The sequence below is a fragment of the Peromyscus maniculatus genome, chromosome 5 (genome assembly GCF_049852395.1).
Source record: "Peromyscus maniculatus bairdii isolate BWxNUB_F1_BW_parent chromosome 5, HU_Pman_BW_mat_3.1, whole genome shotgun sequence".
Classification (NCBI taxonomy): Eukaryota; Metazoa; Chordata; class Mammalia; order Rodentia; family Cricetidae; genus Peromyscus; species Peromyscus maniculatus.
Window position 1 is genome coordinate 121714580 of NC_134856.1, and position 24033 is coordinate 121738612.

Below are 24033 nucleotides of genomic sequence, written 5' to 3' on the forward strand. Positions count from 1 at the left end.
TTTTACTCAGTGAATTCACATTTAGAGTAAAGTGTTATCATATGATAAAGTATTATCAACTACATTTACATAAATATGGGGAAAACGCAAACAAAAGTTAAATGATAATATGGGATGTGGAAAAATACTGGGGTTGGTATTCAGAAACAAAACAAAACAAAACAACCCCCCCAGCACATATGTATGCATTTTTTTATTCTAGCATATGCAGGCAAAGCATTCTTTCTTTCTTTTTATTTATTTATTCTTCTCACATATATTACATCCTGACCACAATTTCTCCTCCTTCCTCTCCCCCCGAGTCCACCCCATTTCCCCCAGATCTCCTCCTCCTCCTCTCTGTTCAGAAAGGGGCAGGCCTCCCAGGGATATCAACCAAACACAGCATATCAAGTTATAATAAAACTAGGCACATCCCCTCATACTAAGGCTGGATAGGGCAACCCAGTAGGAGGAAAAGGGTCCCAAAAGCAGGCGAAAGAGTCTGAGTCAGACCCCACTCCCACTGTGAGGAGTCCCACAGGAACACCAAGCTATGTGAAAGCTATAGGTCAGTCCCATACAGGCTCCCTGATTGTCGATTCGGTCTCTATGGGTCCCTGAGAACCTTGGTCAGTTGATTCTGTGGGCTTTTTCGTATGGTGACCTTGACCCTCTGGCTCCTATAATCCTTCCTCACCCTCTTCTGCAGGATTCTCTGGGCTCTGCCTAATGTTTGGCTGTGGATCTCTGCATCTGCTCCCATCAGTCGCTGGACGAAGCCTCTCTAATGACGATTATGCTAGATTCCACTCTACCAGTAGAGCAGAGTATCATTAGGAATCATTTCATTGACTTTTTTTTTCTTTTTTGCTGGTCCTGTTTGGGTCTATCCTTGGTCTCTGGGCTGTCCTGTCTCTGGTTCCTGGCCCTCCAGGCAGTGTCAGGATGGGCTCCCTCTCCCAGCGGCGTGGGTCTCAATTTGGACCAGTCACGGCTGGCCACTCCCACCATTACCCCAGCATGCTTTGCCGCCAGGTCCAACAACAATCGTAGGTCGAAGGGTTTGTGGCTGAGTTGGTGTCCCAGTCCCTCCACTGGAAGTCTTGCCTGGTTACAGAAGATGGCCAGTTCAGGTTCCATATCTCCCATTACTAGGAGTCTTTGCTAGGGTCACCCTTGTGGGTTCCTGGGAGTTTCCATTGCATTAGGTTCCTACCTTGCCGGCAAAATGCCCCCCAATTCTAGTTGTCTCTCCTAGTACTCTCTCCCCCCCCAACCTAATCCTTCCTGTTCCCATCCTCCCTTCCCCCAGTCTACCTGTGAGGGGCATTGTTTATTATGTCTTGCTACACCATTAGTATCCGTTGGTATCCTCAGTATGACATTTGACATTTTATGAAAAACAATGCTTATATTATGTTCCCCAGTCCCCTTTATTGGAAATAAGATTTTAAAGATTCAAGAAACTAGTAAAAAGCAAAGCAGTCCTTAATATAAAATTCGTAGAAAGGGACAGTGACAAAAAGAAAGGCAGCATGGCATGTGCCTGGATGTAGCTTTCGACGGTGGTGGTTTTTGTTTGTTTTGTTTTTGTTTTTTTTCAAGCCAGGGTTTCTATGTATCTGCTCTGGCTATCCTGAAACTCCCTTTGTAGACCAGGCTGTGTCCTGGAACCTGCTTTGAAGACCAGGCTGTCCTGGAATCCAGAGAATCGCCTGCCCCTGCTTCCCAAAGACTGGGATTAAAGAAGTGAGGCACCGTGTCCCAACAAGATGGTAGTTTTTAAAATCCTTGGACTGGGAGAGATTTCTGTCCTCTTCTCCTATTGGTTCGAAATTGGATGCCCAAACTCCAACTCCCCATCTCATTGGGCGAGGACACAAAGCCTCATCCAATGAAGAATTTGGGGCTTGAGCCTGCCCCTCCCCCATTCTGATCTTTTTTTTTTTTTTTTTTTAAACAAGCCTTAAGCAGGGAGAGGAGAGGGAGGGCCCTAATGCCCCCTTTAACTTTCAACTCTAAGCACATCTCAGGTTGAAAATGGACTGTAACGATCTGTTTCTCACCCTCAGACAAGGTGAAAGGTTAAGGAATTTAATCGATAATTGGCACTCTGGATTTTAAAATGTATATTAACCCATCTCTCCCCAAAAATTTCCAGTGAAGATTGAACTCCACTCAGTAACATCCTAAAACAAAAATGACCCCCTGAACCGAGGACTCGTGACACGGCTCAGTGGGTAAAAGGGTCTACTGCCAAGCCTGAGGACTGGAGTACAACCCCCGGACCCAGCAGAAGGAGAACAAACAAGCTGTCCTCTGAACACACATGAAAGAAAGGAAGGAAGAAAGAAAGAAAGAAAGAAAGAAAGAAAGAAAGAAAGAAAGAAAGAAAGAAAGAAAGAAAGAAAGAAAGAAAGAAAGAAGGAAAGAAAGAAAGAAAGAAAAAGTGCCCTGTGGTGTGTTACATTTGTTTATGCTGTGGAACATTTGTTTTAATGATGCAAAGATAAGTTGCATTCTTTTATGTTGCATTTGTTTGACTCTGTGAAGCTGTGTTACTGTGCCTGTCTAAAACACCTGATTGGTCTAATAAAGAGCTGAACAGCCAACAGCGAGGCAGGAGAAAGGACAGGCAGGGCTGGCAGTCAGAGAGGATAAATAGAGGGAGAAATCTGGGAGGAAAAGGAGAAAGAGTAAGAGGATAAGGAGAGGAGGACACTAGGGACCAGCCACCCAGCCAGCCACACAGCCACACAACCACACAGCCACACAGCCACACAGCCACAGAGTAAGAATGAAAGTAAGATATACAGAAGAAAAGGAAAAAGAAGCAAAAGGTAGGCAAGATAATTTAAGAAAAGCTGGCAAGAAACAAGCCAAGCTGAGGCCGGACATTCATAAGTAAGAATAAGTCTCTGTGTGTGATTTATTTGAGAGCTGAGTGGCGGGGGCCCCCCCAAAAAAGCAAAAACAAACAATAACAACCCTGGACCATGTACAGTTGCAAGTGTATGAAAACTTTTCTCCTGATATTAAAGAGTAACTAAACAAATTAAGAAGTTTTTTTTTCTTTTTAAATTTCATCTACTTTTGAGAAAAAAACTCATTATGTAACTAGTGCTAGCCTCGAACTCCTGACCCTCCTGTCTGTCCCCAAGGGCTGAGATGACAGGTGTGCACTCCCACCTCCAGCCTTTGTTGAAACTTAGTGGAGTCTCGTTCCTCAGCTAGTGATGCATTGGCCAAACAGAGTAAAGCACCCACTGGTTCATTGCAGACTGGTCTTTAAGATGCAGGGAGACTGGGGGCCCGGGCCTGGTGACCCTGCAGCAGGGTGGTCTGCTCCTTTGACCACTGTTCTAACTGAGTGGAACGTTGAAACTGGGAGAAGGGAAGTGATGTTCCTTCCTGGCACTCTCTCTAGCTCAGTCTCAGCCTTGAACAGAACTCAATCCACAGCGGCCATCTTCAGTTTCTGTAACGTCAAAAATCCAATTGTGAACTTGATGAGGACTAGACCTTTTCCCTACAATATAATGCCAGTGTATAAGATAAGATATATCCCCACGATATAATGCCAGTGTATAAGATAAGATATATCCCCACAATATAATGCCAGCGTGTAAGATATATCTGACGCATAAAATATATCCAATCTATAAAACACTTCTAACAGCTAAACTTGGTTATCAACTTGACATATCAGGAACAAAGAACCCTCAGTTGAAGAATTGCTTCCATCAGACTGGCCAGTGGACATGTTTATGGGGCATTTTCTTGATTGCTAATGATGTAGGAGGGTCCAAAATATTGTGGGCGGTACCATTCCTAGGCAGGTGGACCTGGGCTGTATAAGAAAGGTCATTGAACATGAACCTAGGAACAAGGGACTAATGAGCATTCCTCCATAGTCTGTGTTTCAGTTCCTGTCTCCAGGTTCTTACTTGAGTTCCTGACTAGCCTTTCCTTGGTGATGGATTGTGTTAGACCTGAGGAAAAAACCATTCCCATGGCTGTCTGATTAAAGCAAGCTGTATTTAGAAGTGCACAAGGAACCGGCCAGACTACCTCTCCCTAAGTCGGGGTTTCAGAGAGCAGTCCCTCACTGTCTTTTGAGGCCCCTTTTATGAGGAAGGGTTGGGGTTGAGATTAATTGGCCAGTAAGACCTGGACAGAAGAGTCAGGGACTCAGAGTTCAAGGCTGCCTCTGAGGTAGATAAATGTCATAGTATCACCTGGACAGAAGAGTGGAGGACTCAGGGCTCCGGAATGTCTTTGGGGTAGATAACTACAAGAATACATCATCTGGAAGGGGAGTCATCACGGGTATTCAGGAGTTTAGCAAGGCAAAAGGGGTGGGTGTATATCATGGTGTCACAAGACAGTGTAGGTTGAAAAACATGGTTTGCAGGACACATAGGGCTTAGGAATCAGAAACTTACTCTTGTAAGGTAGGAAGACTTAATAACAACGTATTAACACTGTGGCTCCTTAACAACAATGTGGCTCCTGTTCCGGTTTCACATAAACTGTAAGATGAAATAAACCCTTTCCTCCCCAAGTTGCTTTTGATCATGGCATCTATAAACAGTAACAGAAAACTAGAACAACACCCCATCTAAAAATATAAATATACCCAAGTCAAACCTGATGATTTTCTTCAGCGAAGTGGGGCTGTCGACGCTTTTGTGGTTCGGGGCTCGCCTCCTTCCTTAGCTTAGCCCATGAAGCCTGGAGCAGCCAGGGACGTGTCTGCGTGCAGAGGAAGGCAGGACTCTCACGAGTACAGAAGCACCCAGGATCTTTCCGCTCCAGCCCCAGCCTTACATGTCTTAGCTGTACTTGACAAGACCGGCTTCTCTTACCCTTCCTTGTGGCCCTCTTTCCAGCCATCTTAAGTGAACTCACAGAACCTGGTCATTTTCTACCCATTGTCCTTTCTTCCCTGTGGCTTGTCTTCAAGATCTAAAATTAGCTTGGACATCACTGAGCAGCCCTGAGCACAGTGGGGGTTGGGTAGGGGAGTGTGATAGCCGCCTTGCGGCCACAGTCTTCCCAGTACCTCAGGACATCAGTGCAGTTTTTCTTTAGAACTGAAAAAAAAAAAAAATGAGACTCGTGGGTGACTTAGCTCTGAAGGGAAATCCAAATCCAGAAGCTGATAACTTGGAGAGTCCTTTCCAGCCTGAGACAGAGGGGGTGGGATGGGGCTTGTCTTCTCAAATTTCACCCAGACTGAGCTTGGGAGCATGAGAACACATGACTACGAGATGTTCCAAGTCTGTGGAGAACCCGCCTCCCTTTACCCAATCCAGGGAACTTTTTAACCAGGCTTCCCGGCTATTTTAAAACTCTGGTGCTTCAGGCTATTTCCTGTGGCTGCTAACACCCGGGAGAGTAAGAAAGGACTCGAGATTCAACTGCAGTAAAAATGTGAGTAAGTAAGGGAGGAGGGAGGAGGGAGGAGGGAGGAGGGAGAGTAGGAAATGAACCCAGCAAGATGCCGGTGAACTTCATATTAAAAAATGAGTTTAATCTAGGTTCTGCTCTCTCTGAAACATCACCAGACTTTCCTAGATTCAGAAAGTTCCAAACAGTTTATTTGGCTTGGGATTTGGCCTCAGAAGTGATGTCAGGATGAACTGAATTGTGGGAAAGCTACTCTGGGCGGCCTAGGCGAGACTGAGGGGATCCCCTCCCACAGGTGCTGAATTCAGCTTTCAGTACAGCTGTCTTGAGGTAATAAAAACTGATTAATGTCCTTCAGTGAGAGTTTATGAGTGTGCCCTCAGGACGTAGTAATATGTTCATCTGGACTCTGAAACATGCGCACACCCTGAGATTTACTGAATGGTTAGCAGGTCTATACTGGTTCCTGACTTCTTTTATTCAGATTGGTCACCTCTTGAACTTGGAATGTGGGGTGTTGACTTTGATCTAATGTTCAAGCTGGATCGAACCGTCTCTGTTCCTTTGGGTCACTTATTGCCCTGCCCTGTTGGGAGAGCATAGTGTTTTGGTGGAAGCTCCACCTCAGCCCCTGGCACCCTGGCAACCATATACCTGCAGTCTGGAATGTTCTGGTGGAAGCTCCACCTCAACTCCCCTCCCCCATCTCTTTCCCAAACTTGCCCCCTCAAAGTCTGCCAAACAGGGCTCCTCTTCCAGAGATGCTCAGGACCACTCCCATAGGGGATTTAAGCTGCATCTCAGAAAACAGAAACGTGGTTTTCTGGTTTCTCGTCCCTGTCTCCTCTCTGGGGGGCTGGAGAATCACCCAGAACACTTTACCCATCAAACCGGGGCTTTTTCTAATTCAGTCTGATTTGGTTTGATTTGGATTGCTGCATCAGCAGAGAGGCTTATCAGGGTGCAAAATCTTTTCACATAGAACTCAGGATCTAGAAAAATGGCTACCTCTGGGGCAACAAAGCGGCTCCAGATAGGATGGGGCTGCAGAGATGGCTCAGGGGGCTATGCTGTGCTCACAGAGGACTTGGGTTTGGTTGCCAGCACCCACGGGGCAGTACACAACTGTCCGTAACTCCAGTTTCTGGGAGTCTAACAAACAACCTCTTCTGGCCTTCTCAAGCTCCAGACACACATATGCTACACATACAAAAATGTGGGTGAAACATTTATACACATCAAGTAAAAATAAACCTAAAGAAAATATAATCATCTTCATTTTTTATTATTTATGGGTGTGTGTGCATGCATGCATAGGTGCCTCTGTGTACATGTGGATGTCAAAGGACAACCTATGGAAGTCTTCTCTCCTTCCACCTCATGGGTCCCAGAGATGGAACTCAGGTGGTCAGGCTTGTTGGCAAGAGCCTTTCCTGCTGAGCCGTCTCACTGGCCCATACTCATTCTTCTTAAAATGACTGGTATTATCCAAAATAACCACAGACATTTCTAGAAGCACCCTACTGGCATTTCAGATTAGGCACAGGGTACCCCTGCAACCAAGCACCAACTCCTACATCTATGGCTTCATAGGCAAACCGGGCGAGTTGCAAAGTCAAGGACAGCCAGGTGATTCCCGATGCTTTTGCGCCTGTAGTATCTGAAGGGGTAGAACTGAGGTGAGAGGCAGAACAAAGCTGATGCCATCTTCTAGATAAAATAGGAGGCAATACTGTGGAAATGGCTGCACCAGTGCAGGCAAGCATAAAACCAGGCATTGACGTCTCTATCTCCTCTGCCCCACAGTCAAGTTCATTTGATGTGTATGATGTCTACCTAGAGGGACACAAAAAATGAAGTGCAAATTAGAGGCATTGTTTTCCTCTTTGGAAAGATTTGTTTCTGTATTGAGGGAGTGATGTGTTCCAAAGCATTTTGGATGGACACCTGAAAGGTCCTCAAGGAAGGAGCTATTTGCATTGGAATCATGCAGACCAGGAGGCTATCTACAGCTGCATTGGAATCATGCAGACCAGGAGGCTATCTACAGCTGCATCACACGAGGCCCAACCAGTTCCTAGAGCAACTAGAGACTGTCACAGTCCTAAGGATTTACCCACAGCTCCTTTCTGGTTATCTGATGCATGTGACAAAGAGCTGGGAATGGTCATGATGACATTGCTTTCAGCTGTGGGAAATCAAGCCTCAATGACCCTGGCCTTGTACTCTAAAAGAGCAAATTATGAAGTCAGTGAGAAGAGCCACTATGAAGGGCCATGTACTAACATCTCTGGTTTAAACAACAAGATATAAACTTGCATTTTTCTGTTTGTTTTGGCATTTCCTTATCTTTTAGTTTAGTTTAGTCTACCACATTTACTTGTTTATTGTGTATGCGTCTGTGCACGCACACAAGTACACGCAGATGAGAGGATAACGTTCAGAAGTCAGTTCTCTCCTGCTACCGTGTGGACTCCAGGGATTAAACTCCAGTCATCAAGGTCTGGCAAGAAGCCCTTTGCCCACTGAGCCCTCTTTCCAGCCATTGGTGTTTTTTGTTTTGTTTTGTTTTGTTTTTTAATGTTGGGAATTGAACCCATGATTCACAGCATGCTAAGTAAGTGGCCAACCAATGAGCTACACTGGGAATTCTCCTTGTGTTTTTAATCAAAATGTGCATGCCTGTGAGTAGGGGCTCAGATCGAAATATGAAAATGACAATATTATGTTGGCTCTATAACTAAGATACATTGGAAAAGCAGGGATGTTTAATGAGACACATTTGCAGACACAAATATCTATCTCTTATAAACCATCGTGTCTGGAATCTCTCGCTAAAGTGAGCAAGGAAACTGGGAAATGAAAGCTTAAGCTTTCAGTCGGTGTCCATCTGATTGCTGTGTACAAACGATGTGGAGAGCAACAGACAGACGAGGACACACGAGTGCCAGTCCTTAGAGAGATCCTTTCACACTACATGCCACTGGCCGCCAAATGATACGGAACTCATCAGTGGATTCTAACAATAATACACTTGGCTTGGACTCCAGGATGGGTACTGGAGGAGTAAGATTTCAAAGGAAAAGACAGTAGCAATGTCATTTTCTGGAAGTATGGGTGTTAGGGGATCTCCCCCCGCCCTCTGCCGTGTGTGTGTGTGTGTGTGTGTGTGTGTGTGTGTGTGTGTGTTTCCTGTTCATTGTGGTACACTTCTGCTTCTCCTGTCTCAACTTCATTTGGTAAAGGATTCTCTTATACATTATCTGAAGTTTATTCTCATGTTTGACCTACGGTGATAAAAATCACTTATCCACTGTACACCAGGACACACCTTTTAAACTGTTTACAGATCTGAACTGGATATAGTGACACACACTTGGAGTCCCAGCTCCATCGAGATTAACATGGGAAAGAAGTCAGTCTGAGGAGGAAGACCGGAAGCCCTTTCTCTCCCCAGCTTCATCTTCCGAAGAGCTTGTGTAGAAACAAAGCCCTCAGACTATAACCCAGAGAGGAAGGGGATTCTAAAGGCTCATAAGCTGCCTGTCAGGATTCTTTCCTCAGCTCCGTAGCCCACATCCGTTCTTGGGTTCCCTAGCCCACATCCGTTCTCAGCATGCACTGTCCTTTTCTGTTTATGTCCACCCTGCGCCTAACTTAAAAGGTGAGATGCCCCCCACTGTTCCCTCCTCCTGGCAGCGGCTGGGATTCTACACTGTGTTCTTCTCTTAAACACAATGAAGTAGTCCTGGCATTTCTTTCTGAGCCTTTTCATTTTGTTTTAGTGGTGTTTTGTTTTGTTTTGTTTTGTTTTGTTTTGTTTTGTTTTGTTTTGTTTTGTTTTGTTTTGTTTTGTTTTGTTTTGTTTTGTTTTGTTTTGTTTTGAGACAGGATTTCTTTCTGTAACCCTAGCTGTCCTGGAACTACTCACTCTGTCGACCAGGCTGACCTCAAACTCACAGACATCCACCTGCCACTGCATCCCAAGTGCTGGGATTAAAAGCATGGACCACCACCCACCGGTCTCTGAGTCCATTTCTAAATTCTTGTATGAATGAGACTAAGAACCTCAAAAGGGAGCCTCAGTTTCCCGGTAAATCTGAAGAGTCCAAGGAGGGAAAATCAGGTGAGGTCAGTCATTAGAGGTCAGCCTGGGCAGTAAATAAATAACCAAAGCTTCCAAATCAGAAAGTCTCTACGCCTGTACTATTAAAACTGACTCGGCTCCTCTCTTCTCTGGGCATCAGAGCACTCCACCTGTAACCTGTGTGGGGGAACACAGAGCAAATTTGACATTCAGTAACTTTAGCTTCCAGGGAATTTGGGGGTGATGGGAAAATGTTGGTTCTTTGGTGTTTGTTTGTTTTGAACAGTTAGCCTTTATTCAGAATGTCCCAGTTGCTTTGTGTGAGTCAGATGGTGAGGTCTGAGTAGGAGTTAGTATGCCTTTTTAAGGACCTTCCCTAGCAGCACAGAAAATCAAGCTCAGGAAAGAATTTGGCTCCGCAGGCAGTCAGTCATCCACCTTGCTTTAGAGCAAGCCCAGCCAGTGAGGAACGGGGCGGGGAGTATGGGTAAAAAACAGCAGGGTTATGCAATTCATTGTCAAGCATGACTTTTTTTTTCTTTTTTTAATTGACAGAGTCTCTCCAGGCAGTGTTCACATGCTCCAAACTCAAGCGTTTAGCTGGGCCAAGCTGGTTAAGCAAACAAACGCAGTCATTTGAATGCAATGATTAACAGGAAGCCGAGAGAGCAGGCAGTTACCAGCAGCCTTTCACGGAGAGAAGAGGCTTGACTCACAGTTTCAGAGCAATGCATCGCCCAAAGATCACCGATAGTGATTTTCCTGTGGGGACAGGTAGGGTCACCGGCCCCGGGAGCCTCCCTGGGGTGGGGCAATTTTGTGTAGTAATTGGTTGTAAGTTGGTTGGAGGCTGGGCAATGGAGCTGCAGCGGAAGTCTGTCCATTAAAAATGAAAAGATAAGCAAGCTAGGAAGAGGGAAGGGAGAGGAGAAAGGACCAAGAAGCTTCTCGAGGCTCATCAGAAGCGCATCCAGGTGGGACGATGTCCAGACTTGGAGAAAATGTAAGTTAAAGGAAGCTTCGCTCCTCATCCCATCTCTAAAGACATTTGGCTGGTTTCCTGGAAAATGGGCTCCTGGAACTACTGTCTTTTTAGTCTGTCTCTTCTTGCTGCCTTGACATTTGTATTTATTTACAACAGCAAACTGTGGGTGAACAATCACTTCCCAAGGGCAATTGCCAATGTTTCAGTCTTAGCAGAAGTCTGTTTTCAAATGTTCCGTGGGGAGAGTTTTTACACAGCAGAGAGCCCAAGGAAAATGACCCTGGAAAACTTCACCTGTTCTGAGTACAGGGTTCAGAATCACTACATAACAGAAACTCTCTCTGAAGAAGAAGCTGGCTTCCCTTTGGCTTTCACACTGACCATCCACAAAGATTTTGACACTTTTGAGAGACTCTTCAGGGCGATTTACATGCCCCAGAACATCTACTGTGTGCATGTGGATAGGAAGGCGCCGGAGACCTTCAAAGATGCTGTCCAGCAGCTACTAAGCTGTTTTCCCAACGCCTTCCTGGCCTCTAAGATGGAACCTGTAGTCTATGGTGGCTTCTCCCGGCTCCAGGCTGACCTGAACTGCATGAAAGATCTGGTGGCCTCCGAGGTCCCATGGAAGTATGTTCTCAACACCTGCGGGCAGGACTTTCCCCTGAAAACCAACAAGGAAATAGTTCAGTATCTGAAAGGGTTCATTGGGAAGAATCTCACCCCGGGGGTGCTGCCCCCAGCTCATGCAATCGGAAGGACCAAGTACGTCCACCAGGAACTGTTAAATCATAGAAATCCCTACGTGCACAATACAGCAAGATTAAAAGCTCCCCCTCCTCACAATATGACCATTTACTTCGGCACTGCCTATGTGGCCCTCACCCGTGAGTTTGCTAACTTTGTCCTCAAAGACCAGCGCTCATTGGACTTAATCTCCTGGTCCAAGGACACCTACAGTCCTGATGAACATTTCTGGGTGACACTCAATAGGATTCCCGGTATGTATATTCTGTTTCTCTCTCCCACTCTCATCTTCCTATCAACAGTGTTATTATTATTATTATTATTATTATTATTATTTTAAGAGACTTGGTTTCATTGTGTCCAGCCCAAGCTGGCCTGGAACTCCTGAGCTGCTGTGACTTCCTGAGTATCTGGGTGATTACAGTGATGACCCACTGTACCTGTCTTCATTTTTATTAATATATATGACATGATCAATGCTGAGTAAGCTTCTCAAAAGATGGTAAAGACAAACAAAAAACAAACTTTTTTTTTTTTTTTTTGGAGGTGGGGAGTTTTGAGACAGGGTTTCTTTGTGCAGCTCTGGCTATCCTGGAACTCACTCTGTAGAACAGGCTGGCTGGCCTTGAACTCAGAGATTTGCCAGCCTCTGGTCCCTGAGTGCTAGGATCAAATGTGTGCACCACCGTGCCTGGCAGTAAAAAGTGATTGAAAATAACAAACTTCTTGGCAGTTTCAAGTGTTAGTTTTTTGAGTGTGGAATATTTATTTGTTGATTTTTTTAAATTACTAGCTTTATTGGCAAACCGTGATGTTATACATTGATGAGTACAATGTGTTTTGCTATGAGAACACAGTATGGGCTGAGTGACAAGCTACTTAGCATACCTTGCTTGCCTATCATTTCTGGGGGGCGACCCTGGAAAATTGCTGTCTTGGTTGATGTACAGTTGCCAGTCCCTCTGCTATGCGGTCTTCTCTAACCTATTCCTCTCTCTGTCTGGGAGTTTGAACCCTTTGATCTTCAACTCTCTGTTCCCTCTCTACAGCAACTATTCTGCTCTATCAATTACTTTTCTTTTCTTCTAGGGTCCACATGTCTGTGAAATCATATGGTATTTTGTCTGTCAGTGTCTGGCTTTGTTCAGGTTGTGTAATATTTTCCTGATTCATCCATGTAGTTATAAACAACCGATTCCCCCTTTTGTTGTTGGGAGTTTTTACTCTTTTGGGGGGCCCACCACCTAGCTCCCAAATAAATCACTCCCAGAGGCTTATTCTTAGTTTTAAATGCCCGGCCTTAGCTTGGCTTGTTTCTTACCATCTTTCCTTAGCAAGTTACCCTATCTACCTTCTGCTCTGGGCTTTTCCCATTCTCTTACTTCTGTAAATCTTACTCATACTCTGTGGTTTGCTGTGTAGCTGGGTGGCTGGCTCCTGGAGTCCTCTTCCTTCTCTGGCTCCTTTTTCTTCTAGATCTCTCTTCTCCCAAATTTCTCCTTCTATATATTCCCTCTGCCTGCCATCCCCATCTATCCTTTCTCCTACCTTGCCATTGGCCGTTCAGTTCTTTATTAGACTATCAGGTGTTTTACACAGGCACAGTAACACAGCTTCACAGAGTTAAACAAGTGCAACATAAACAAAAGTAACACACCTTAAAATAATAGACTGATTCCTATTCCATTTTGTATCACAAAATATCACATTGCTGTTAATGTAAACGAAAAAATTTTTTTACAGGAGTTCTACTCACAGACTGGGAGATATGACTCAAGCCTGTTTTATAGATGATGAAAAAATGAATTAGCAGAGTCAAGATAAAAAACTTTATTGTGTGGCTTGGTTTTACTGATCTCTCCCACTCTGGGACTATAGACCCATCCTAGATGTGGGTTTTTACACAAGGTAAGAGGCTGAGCAAATGCTAACTACTCAAAAGGGAAAACATTAAAACTAATTCCTAATTTAAAGTAACACCATTATGAGGCAGGGAGAGGTGGCACACACACACATCATTAATTCCAGCATTTGGGAAACAAAGGCAGGGTGAGCTCTATAAATTCAAGGATAGGTTGGTTTACATAATGAGTACCTGGCCATCTAGAACTACATTGAGATTCTCTCAGTAAAGAGAGAGAGAGGCACTATAGTGTTGGAGAGAGGGCTCAATAATTAAGAGCGTGTACTACTCTTGCAGAGAACTCAAGTTCAGATCCCAACATTGGGCAGCTCACATCTACTGGTAGCTGCAGCTCCTGAGGATCTGATGCTCTCTTCTGGTATCCAAGGGCACTTTACTCACATGCAGACACCCACACACAGATACACACACATACATATAATTAAGGTAAAAACAAAATATATATTGGAAAAGGGAATAAAATTAAGATTAAATAATATAAATACAATTTGATGGCTAAATTTTGATCCTTTTAAATGGGAAGTAGATTGATCACCATGTCTATAATCCTAGCATTTGGGAGATGGAAGAATCAAAAATTCAAGGTCATTCTGAGTGACACCAAGAGTTCAAGGCCAACCTAGTCTACATGAGTGCCTGTCTCCAAAAACCAAAACTTAAAAAACAAAGTGGGAAGCCGGGTCGGTGGCACACACCTTTAATCCCAGCACTCGGGAGGCAGAGGCAGGCAGATCTCTGTGAGTTTGAGGCCAGCCTGGTCTACAGTGTGAGTTCCAGGAAAGGCTCCAAAACTATACAGAGAAACCCTGTCTCAAAAACGAAAGTGGGAGAATGATACAACCTTTTATTTCTCTTCTTTTCTTTTCTCTTCCTTCTTTCCTTCCTTCCTTCCTTTCTTTCTTTTTCTTTTTTTTAATGAGCATGTTCCTTCCTGGAATTATATTAGAAACATAAACAACGCCAAGGAGTTCTAGACCAGTACCTTCTCAGTTGACACAAAGACACTTCAAATCTGTTAGACCACACACTCATCTCTCAGCAGCAAAGACACAGTGATAAGCTGCAGTCTCCTAAACTTCATCTTTTAAAGCTGATCTTTTTGTTCCTCTTTTTGTTTTTTGTTTTTCAAGACAGGGTTTCTCTGTATAGCCCTGGATATCCTGAAACTTACCCTAGGCTGGCCAAACTCAGAGATCCACCAGCCTTTGCCTCATGAGCGCTGGGATTAAAGACGTGCACCAGCACCACCACCACCATCTAATTAGAACTGATTTTCTAGTGTGTATATCAGTTGCTCCTGAATTAGTTCTACCTTGCTTGACACAAGTTCCAAATGAGTTGAGCAATCTCATGTTGTGTACAGTGAATGGAGTCAGTTCTATTTTAATTCAACTCTGAATAGTAGTAGAGACAGAGTTCATGAGAAGCAACGAGAGCTGGACTTGGCAGGGCACACCTTTCATTCCCGTGCTCGGGAGGCAGGGGCAGTTGGATTGCTGTGAGGCCAACCTGGTCTACATAGTAAGTTATAGGTCAGCCAGGGCTACATAGGGAGAACCCGTCTCAAGGGGGGGAAATGCAGCTGCCGTCAAAGTTCTGTCTGATTAGAGTTTCTTTAGTTTGGAAATGCAACACACACTGCGAATGTTACCGTCACATGGAGCTTAAGCAAGCTGCTGAAGGCTGCCCCTCGGGCGGGGTTGGAAGGAGTGAGCAGAGCCCTACGGCTGGGATATGAGCCATCGAGAAGACTTGTCTTAGATCTTTGCACACAAAGCTTCCTAGATATAGGAAGTGTTCGAGGTCTGATTTTCTCAGAACGGGAAGAGGGTGATGTACTGAGTTAAAAGAAGCCGGCCTCAAACACAGGTGGAAATCCCTAAGTATACCCTCTTTCTCTCTCTTCTCTCTTCTCTCCCTCCCTCTCTGTGGTTTGTTGAAACAGGGTTTTGCATGTAGTCCAGGCTAGCCTCAAACTCTTTTGTTTCTCTCTCTCTCTCTCTCTCTCTCTCTCTCTCTCTCTCTCTCTCTCTCTCTCTCTCTCTCTCTCTCTTTTGAGACAGGGTTTGTCTGTGTAGCTTTGGAGCCTGTCCTGGAACTCACTCTGTAGATCAGGCTGGCGTTGAACTCACAGAGATCCACCTGGCTCTGCCTCCTGAGTGCTGGGATTAAAAGTTTGTGCCACCACTGCCCAGCTATTAAAGTTTGGTCTCTTATTTATTTATTTATTTATTTATTTATTTATTTATTTATTTATTTATTTATTTATTTATTTATCTTTGGTTCAGGCTAGCCTCCAACTCTCAGCAGTCTTCCTGCCTCCACGTCCTCAGTACTGAGATTATAGAGCTGTCCCCTTGTGCCCAGCCCTCCCTCCTAGCAGTGACCAAAACGGGAAAGGTGAAATCCCCACTTCTTCCTCCCGTGCTACCTACACTGTGACATGGACTCAGGCCTGCCACCAAACTCTACAGCATTGTTCCCAGGAGAGCAGCTAAGGGTTAAAACACCAAACACCCCACTTCTGTTTTTCTTATAAAAGACCAAGATAAACAAAAAGATATTCGACTGAAAAAGACCTGAAGTGTCTTCATGAAAAACCTTGTCACTAAAGACAGAACAAGAGTCTGGGGTCAGGAGACAGGAGATGCGGAGGCTGAGGTGCTGGGAACACAGTGGGCAGCTGTGTGACAGACACTGAGCAAAGCCAGGGAGGCAGAGGTTGGTGAGTGTTGTGGAGGAACACCCTATGCTGGACACATGTATGGCCCAGAGTCTCTTCCCATCCCGACCCAAGAGTCCACAGCTGTTACCTGTGTATTGAACAGAAACTATCACCAACACCCTGCTTCTCTGCATGGTTCATGCATTGGACCTGGACTTCTTCTGTTTGTACCCTGGTGGGCAGTGGTGTCAGCAAAGCAAGGGGAACCAAAGGTGCTGATGCCTGGAGCTCTGAATAGCTGCTGGGTTAAGTGGGTAGAGGTTCCCTCCTTGATGCAGAACAGTGTCTGGTCCTGCTCTTTTCCTACTTAAGGCAGGCCTGTATGCAGGCCTGGGTCTGATGGTAGAAGTGAACTAGAGACATAAGTGTTTGTCTTGTTCAGCTGTTACTCTGCCAATGTGTAAAACAATGGCATTTTTATGGCAAGAGTTCTTCTAGTGATGTGTGGAGCTTTGGGCAAGAGGATAAATTATTATGTTGGTCACAGTGATTGGAGATTTATAATGAAGATTCTCAATGATGGCAAAGGGACAGAGGAAAAGATCTCACAACTAGAAGGGACCAAGGCAAGTGAGTCCAAATGCAGTGTCCTGGAATAGCTATGAGTGTGGCCCAACACATTTGTAGATGACAAGGTCATGCCATGATGTGTGGGAGTCTTTTGGAAGGGTTCTTGGGTGGAGGAGAGAGGAATGAGAAATATTAGATAGAAAGATAGAAAGACAGAGGTACAGGATAGCTTTGGGAGGGCCCTGGATCAATATCCAGCCACCCTAGGCATTTATTCAAAAGGGCTTTCTATACAAAAGACCTCTTCCTTGCAAGATCAAGGCACACCATACAGCCAAGAGTAGACTCTTCCAAACACCCGGTAAACATGCCCACGGCCAAATCATCTCATTATGCAGCCCTGCCGGTAAAGCAAGCTCAGATTCTCTGACCCTGAGTAATCTGGGCTCCCACAGTGATGTCAAAAGGTTGGACACTCTTGGACCAGGGTTGACAAAAAAAATATGCAATTTGAAAAATGTTTGACGAACCTTAATTAAAAGATCTCTTGTTTTGGGAGGCGGAGGCTAGAAGATCAGGAATTCAAGGCCAGCCTTAGCTATACAGCAAGTTCAAGGCCTACATGAAACTCCAGTTCAAAAAAAAGATTGGGGGTAGGGTATGGCTCAGCTTGTAAAGTGCTTACCATGCAAGCATGAGAATCTGAGCTTGGTCCCTGCCAGCCACATAAAAATGCTAAGCATGGCTGTTCACATCCATCATCTCATTGCTAGGGAGTAGAGATAGGGTCCTTGGGGCTTGCTGGCTGGTTGGCTAGCTTAGCCAAAGCAGGAACTCAAGGTTCAAGGAGGGACCCTGTCTCAAAAAAATAAGGTTCAACTAGCAATTGGAGAAGACAACATTGACTTCTGGTCTCCATATGCACATGCACACAAGTGCACACACCACAAACATGTGTGCATAGAAACACACAATTTTTTTTTATTAAGATTAGAATAAATTAAGATTCCCTAATGAAAGAAAAATGGAACCTGTGGTGATATTTTATCTGTGTACCCCAAAATAGTTTATCTGAGGATCAGAGGAAAAAGCCAGCCACTATAGTAAACATAGAGATCAGGCAATGGTAGCACACGCCTTCAATCCTATCACTTGGAGAGCAGAGATGTTTCTGGATCTCTATGAGTTCAAGGCCACACTGGGAACAAAGCCAGGTGTGGTGGTACATACCTTTAATCCCAGCACTCACCATAAAGGTCTGGAGGTCTGTATAGACAGACAGGAAGTGACTGAGCTGGACAGGAATAGGAAGTGATGTAGCTGGGCAGAGAGATGAAATGAGTTGGCAGAACAGAAAAGCATATAAGTGTGGGTATACAGGAATTAGGTCTCTTGGGCTGAGGATCTCCAAGTAGTGAGACTATGGCTGGCGTCTTTCTGCTTTTCTGATCTCTTGGTTTTAACCTGAATATCTGGCTCCAGGTTTTTTATTAATAAGACTGTTTAGCACTTCATCCCACAAGAACCAACCCCAATTTTGGAAGAAGAATCTAGTATAACAGATTCTAGACTCTTATTTTCATGGAAAACCAGAACAACATTGCCCAAGAAAATGTAATACTGACCACATGTCTACTTTCAAAGTTCATAGGAACCACACTAAAACAAACAAAAGGACACTGGTGAAGTTGATATAAATAACGTCGTAAGTATGTTAGTAACATAAATAAGTGTGTTAATAAAAAATATCACTTCTCCATGTGGCCAGTGGGTGAGGTCTGTCACGGATGGCTCATGTTGTCCACACACCAGTCCTCCATGCCATGAAGGGATGATCAGCTTGACTATCTCTGCTTGTTTGGCTTTGCCTATTTTCTTTGAATTCCAGAGTTCCTACTTGCTGTGGGATGTACTAAGCTGTGACTCAGACTTTCTTCACTTGCCGCTAGTATATGTCTGATTCCATACTCAGCCATCTCTGAGTGTCATTTGCACACTCCCAGGGGACCTGCTTTCGATCCTGTAGCAGAAATGCAGTGAGATTGACATTAACCATACAGCTGCCTAAACCTACGTCCCAAGTGGAGGATCTACTATAACCCACGTGGCACTGTCCTGTGGTTTAAAAGGAGGAAGCAAAAACATGGCTACCTGTGCATACAGCCTTTGAGAAGTTCTTGTGTCTCCTCAGGTAGACTGGGAGACCTGGTTAGCAGACAGGGAGTTCACATCAGGCTTCAGGGCATTACCCAATCAACTTTGGTAACCATTGTGAAGTAGAAGTCCCTGGAACTTTGAAAACAAGAGTCACATTGTTATACATTGTTACTAAGTTTCACTACAAGAATAAGTTTCTGTGTCCTAAACCTAATGTACCCTGCAAATCATGTTTTTCAACCTCCACTGAACTTGTGACCCCATGATGTATGGCCACCCCTTTGACTTGCTAAACTGAACCTGTGAGATACAACTGCCCTTTTGCCTTACGAAAATGTGTCTCCTCAGGTATCTTGATGACTCGCCTTCCACATGACTGTGTTCTTGCACTTATCTACCCCACAGGCAGCCTTGAGCCCTGAGTCCCCCACTCTTCTGTCCAGTCGCTAACAGCCAATTATCTCTACAGCTGTTTTCTATCAACCCTAGCCCTTCGTCATAAAAGGGACCTCGAAAACCAGTGAGCGGCTTCTCTCTGAAACTTCTGGGAGAGACAGCCAGCTGTGGGACTGTTTCTTCCTCAAGTCTAACATCCTACTCTCACGTCTTCCTTGCCTTTCTCCCACCCAACTAACTCCTATCCACTCCTCTCTAATCCCATCCACAAGATGATATTTAACTCTTAGCACATCATCGTGAGTGATTTTCCCCTGCTGTTTTCCCCTGGGCTACTGAGCTGAACGGCTCCACTTCTGATCAGGTTTTGAAGTCAAGGTACCTTTAAAATTTTTTGGCATAACTCAACAGCTTTTACAATCAAATGTTTTTCTTTAGTTACAAATATCAAAGACAACATAATCCAGATTCTCTGTGTGATAGCCATCTTTATGTGGCTTATTACCTTTGTTTTTTTTAAAGACTTTATTTTTAAAAACTATTTGTTTATATAACGGTATATATTTTTTGAAGCCTATGTACATTTTTACATGCATTATAAACTGTTCCATCTGAATTAGTCTTATTGTGAACCTATTGATTTAAACTGCACCATTCTAAGACTGAAACGGGGTGCTTTGGCTGCTGGCTCCGCCCACTTTAGCTTTCCAATATGGCGGTGGTACATTTTCTCCAGCCCTGGGAGTCATCAAGTCTCAGAAATAGTGGGTCTATGCTTTTATTAAAGCAGCGTGTAGCCCAGAAACCTCTTTTTTTTTATATATATATACTAGTAAAGACTAAATCTACCACACAGCATAATGTGCCGCTGGCAGACGCCTCATTCCCGCCATACTGCCGGTCAAACGCACACGCCAGGAACCCGCCAGTGTTCAAACCCACGTTTTGCGGCGTCTAGCTGCCCATATGAGACATGAAGCAGGAACCTGGTTTTGGCTCTGTTTAGAATTATTAAATATTCTCAGGTTTAAGGTGGAAACTCAAGCCATTGGGTGCCATTTGTAGCTGGAGAGCTTCTCTCCAGGATCCACCAAGCCCCTGTAATCCCACAGCCCCCATATAAAATAATCACTCACATGCTTTATATTACTTATAAATTGTATGGCCGTGGCAGGCTTCTTGTTATCTACTTCTTTTATCTTAAATTAACCCATTTCTATTACTCCATAAATTGCCACGTGGCTCGTGGCTTAACGGTACCTTACATCTCGCTTGTCACAGCAGCAGCTGGCAGTGTCTCTCTGCCTCAGCCTTCTTGTTCCCAGAATTCTCTTCTTTGCTTGTCCTGCCTATACTTCCTGCTTGGATACTGACCAATCAGCATTTTATTTATACAGAGCGATATCCACAGACAAGTTTTTTCTATATGACAGTCCTGACTGTCTTGGATCTCGCTCTGTAGACCAGGCTGGCCTTGAACTTACTGAGATCTGCCTGCCTCTGTCTCCTAAGTGCTGAGATTAAAAGCATGTGCACCACCACTGCCGCCAAGCCCATGCTGATTTTTATAGAGGCTGCACCATCTCGCATCCTATCCAGCAGAGTGCAAGAGTTCTTCTCCCCACATCTTTACAAGCATCTGGTTTCTTGATAATAGTCATTCTGACTAGGGTCGGGTGAAATAGCCATGTAGTTTTTGAGGGAGGCCAGCTCCCTCTTTTTCTCCCAGGGTACTCTTGAGCAAGGAGAAACTAGAAACATATAAAAAGAAATATATATACAGAGAGAGAGAGAGAGAGAGAGAGAGAGAGAGAGAGAGAGAGAGAGAGAGAGAAATATAGGACAGCCTCAGGAAGGCCTGTGTCAAAACCCACCAGCCCTTTCTGTCTCTACTAAAGGGCTTTTAAAGGAATGCCAAGGGGTAGAGCACAAGACCTGCCCCCAGCACAGCCAAGTGCAGACAATCCCAGGCACCTGGTGACCATGCACATGGTCAAGCCATCCCCTAATGCAGCCCTGCTGTGTAAAGCAAGCTCAGATCTCACTAGAAAACCTTTGTGGGCTCCCACAAGTTTTGATTTGCATTTCTCTGGGAGCATCTATGTAAAATAGTCAAGATTTAATTTTGCTTTCAGTTTCAGAGGTTTTAGCCCATGGCTCTGTTGTTTTCAGGTTTTCGATAAGGCAGAGCATCATGGCCAGAGGTTCATAGTGTAGCAGAGCTGTTTGGATCAAGGTTACCCGGAAGCAAAGCACAGGAGAGAATGGGTCAGAGACAGAACACACCCTCTGGTGATATTTCTCCAGCGATGTTCCACTGTGGTGATATATTGTGCACCCCAATAAAGTTCGCTTGGGGATCAGAGGACAGAGTCAGCCACTAATTAGACATAGAGGTCAGGCAGTGGTGGCACACACCTTTAATCCTATCACTCAGGAGGCAGAGATCTCTGGATCTCTGGATCCTCTGGATCTCTGTGAGTTCCAGGTCACACTGGGCTACTTGAGAGAAACAGAACCAGGCAGTGGTGACACATGCCTTTAATCCCAGAAAGTAATATGGCAGGACACAGAAAGGTATATTATTCATGAGGAAACAGGAACTCACTCTTTTGAGACTGAGGATTTCGTAGATGTAAGAACTTGTGGCTGGTTTGATCCGCTTCTCTAATCTTTCAGCTTTTACCTCAATATCTGGCTCCAGATTTTCTATTAATAATACCTTTTAAGATTTGTGTTACATTCCACCTCCTGACATTTCTACCATCTTCAAATCTCCCATTAAACTGTGAAACCGTTAATGAGGTCAGAGCCCTTATGATCCAATCTCTTCCCAAAGACTCCACCTCCCTGATCTCTTCCCAAAGGCCCCACCGACAACACCACTGCCTTAGGGGAGAAGCCTGAAACGCACGAGCTTTTGCAAAGATGTTTCAGTTCCAAACTAGCACAGTGCCTGAAGGTGAAGGAATAGAGAAGGAAGAAATTGGAGATGGTGAGCCCAGAAAACAGACTCTATCTGTTCTCATGTTCTATTGTCTTTGGAGCCAGACTCTGAACCAGCCCTGTAGCATCCTGTAGCAAGCATCTCTCCTGGACCCTGGACATGGCAGGCTTATTGCATTTTCATTTTTAGTACCATCTATGTTGTAATCAGTGGAGACTGGTGTGTTCCTTGAACCCAGGTGCCAGGAGCTGAGATTTAAGTGGCGGAAGCACTCAGCCTCAAAAAGAAACAAGCAGACAGCATCTGAGGAATGACACCCAAGATTGTCCTCTTGCCCTCACAGGCGCGCGCACACACACACACACACACACACACACACACATACACACCTGTGTACTCTCACCCACGTAAATGCACAAAGAAAAGGAAACAGTTTGAATAACAAAGATTATATTCCCCTGGGGCTGGAAAGATGACTCAGTGGTTAAGAACATATATTGTCCTTGCAGGGGACCCGAGTTCAACTCATCATCCATATCAGGTAGCTCCAACTTCAGGGGGTGGCCCTAACCTCAGTTAGATGCACATATACAGACATACATACATGTACATGCAAATAAATAATAATAAAAATATTTTTAAAAATATTGTGTTGCCCCTTTAATCATCTTTTAGGATCTCAAAGGATCAAACAAAGACACAAGCCAATTTTTATATTACATTGTTCCTCTAGCCACAATTTATTTATTTATTTATTTATTTATTTATTTATTTATTTATTTATTTATTTATTTATTTCAGCCAAGCATTTCTTTTTGCAGTGACCTGTCTTAATTCTATTATGAGGAAGTTAAAAGTAGATTGGAAGACCCAATGATATGGCTCAGTAGGTAAAGGCACTTGCCACCAAGCCTGATGATCTGAGTTCAATTCCAGCACCCACACATATACACATACCAAATAAATGAATTTTAAAACTTTTTTTAAGTTTAAAAGAATAGAGTGAAGAAACTGAGAGTTGGGAACAATGGGACCAGAGCCGCTGATGTCAATTAAGATGCATTTTAGATTTATGAGGACTATTGAGTGGGTTTCACAGACAATCTACATGTCTGCTTACTCTGCACAATCAGATGGTACTCATTGGTAGGATACTATCACCATCACCACCACCACCATCATCCTCACCATCACCACCATCATCACCATCAACACCACCACCACCACCATCATCATCACCATCACCACCACCACCATCATTATCATCATCACCACTCTCATCATCATCACTATTGTTGTGGTGCTGAGGGTTGGCACCCAACCCTCATACAGGGCAGGCAACTGCTCTGCCTTTGAGCTACACCACCAACCCACAGCAAGGGGAGTTAGCAGCCAATCATCCTGGCTTAAAGCCTGGCTCTACCACTAACAGTCTTTAGGCAAGATACCTAATTTCTCAGAGCCTAATTCCTCTTTTAGATTCTGAGGATGAAATATCTCTTTAAGTCTGGTAGAAGGGTTAGAGTACACACTCTAAACCTGGTACATTGTAGGCACTCATTTGATGTGGAAGGAGAGAGGGGGCAAACTTGGGTTTCTTTCCTTTCCTTTCCATTCCTTTCCTTTTTTTTTCTTTTCTTTTCTTTTCTTTTCTTTTCTTTTCTTTTCTTTTCTTTTCTTTTCTTTTCTTTTCTTTTCTTTTCTTTTTAGACAGGATTTCTCTGTGTAGCTTTGGAGCCTGTCCTGGAACTCACTCTGTAGACCAGGCTGTCTTTGAACTCACAGAGATCCACCTTAAAGGTGTGCCACCACCGCCCGGCAAACAAGAATTTCTTACTGTTGACTCTAGAGGGTTTCATACTACTACTCTAAAACTTTTCATTATAAGATTAAGAAAAACAAAACAAAACAAAGCCTCCGAGTGTTTGATTTTTGAAGGTATCAGGTCAAGTTTGTGAGTAGGATGGGGGATGTGGCCACAGGGGTTTTTCAGGTGTATTGTTTTCTCAGTCACCTGTGTCTCTATGGACTCTCTTTTCTCCAGGAAGTAGCACTCTGGGGCTGGTTTAAAACTTTGTCCTAAGAGCTTAGGTCACATTAGGTTATTGCTATCAAGACAAATGTTCTGCATACCCTTGTACCTTCTCTCCCTTGGTTATGG

General features: G+C 44.3%; 1 protein-coding gene and 1 long non-coding RNA gene across 3 annotated transcripts in view; one reads left to right on the forward strand and one right to left on the reverse strand.

The window, feature by feature from the left end:
- Positions 1-2332: 2332 nt before the first annotated feature.
- On the reverse strand, positions 2333-5243 carry LOC143273475 (uncharacterized). Its single transcript, XR_013051592.1, has 2 exons — positions 4633-5243; positions 2333-3460 (listed from the first exon to the last, which is right to left on the reverse strand). It is a non-coding gene; the product is annotated as an uncharacterized LOC143273475 (long non-coding RNA).
- A 29-nt stretch (positions 5244-5272) lies between these two features.
- Gcnt2 (glucosaminyl (N-acetyl) transferase 2 (I blood group)) overlaps positions 5273-24033 on the forward strand; it is a 94864-nt gene continuing 76103 nt past the window's right edge. For both annotated transcript variants that reach the window (XM_042278390.2, XM_076573207.1), the window contains exons 1-2: positions 5273-5418; positions 10037-11467. In XM_042278390.2, the coding sequence (XP_042134324.1) occupies positions 10549-11467 (919 nt within the window). In that variant the 5' untranslated portion in view covers positions 5273-5418; positions 10037-10548. The remainder of the gene's footprint in view (positions 5419-10036; positions 11468-24033) is intronic.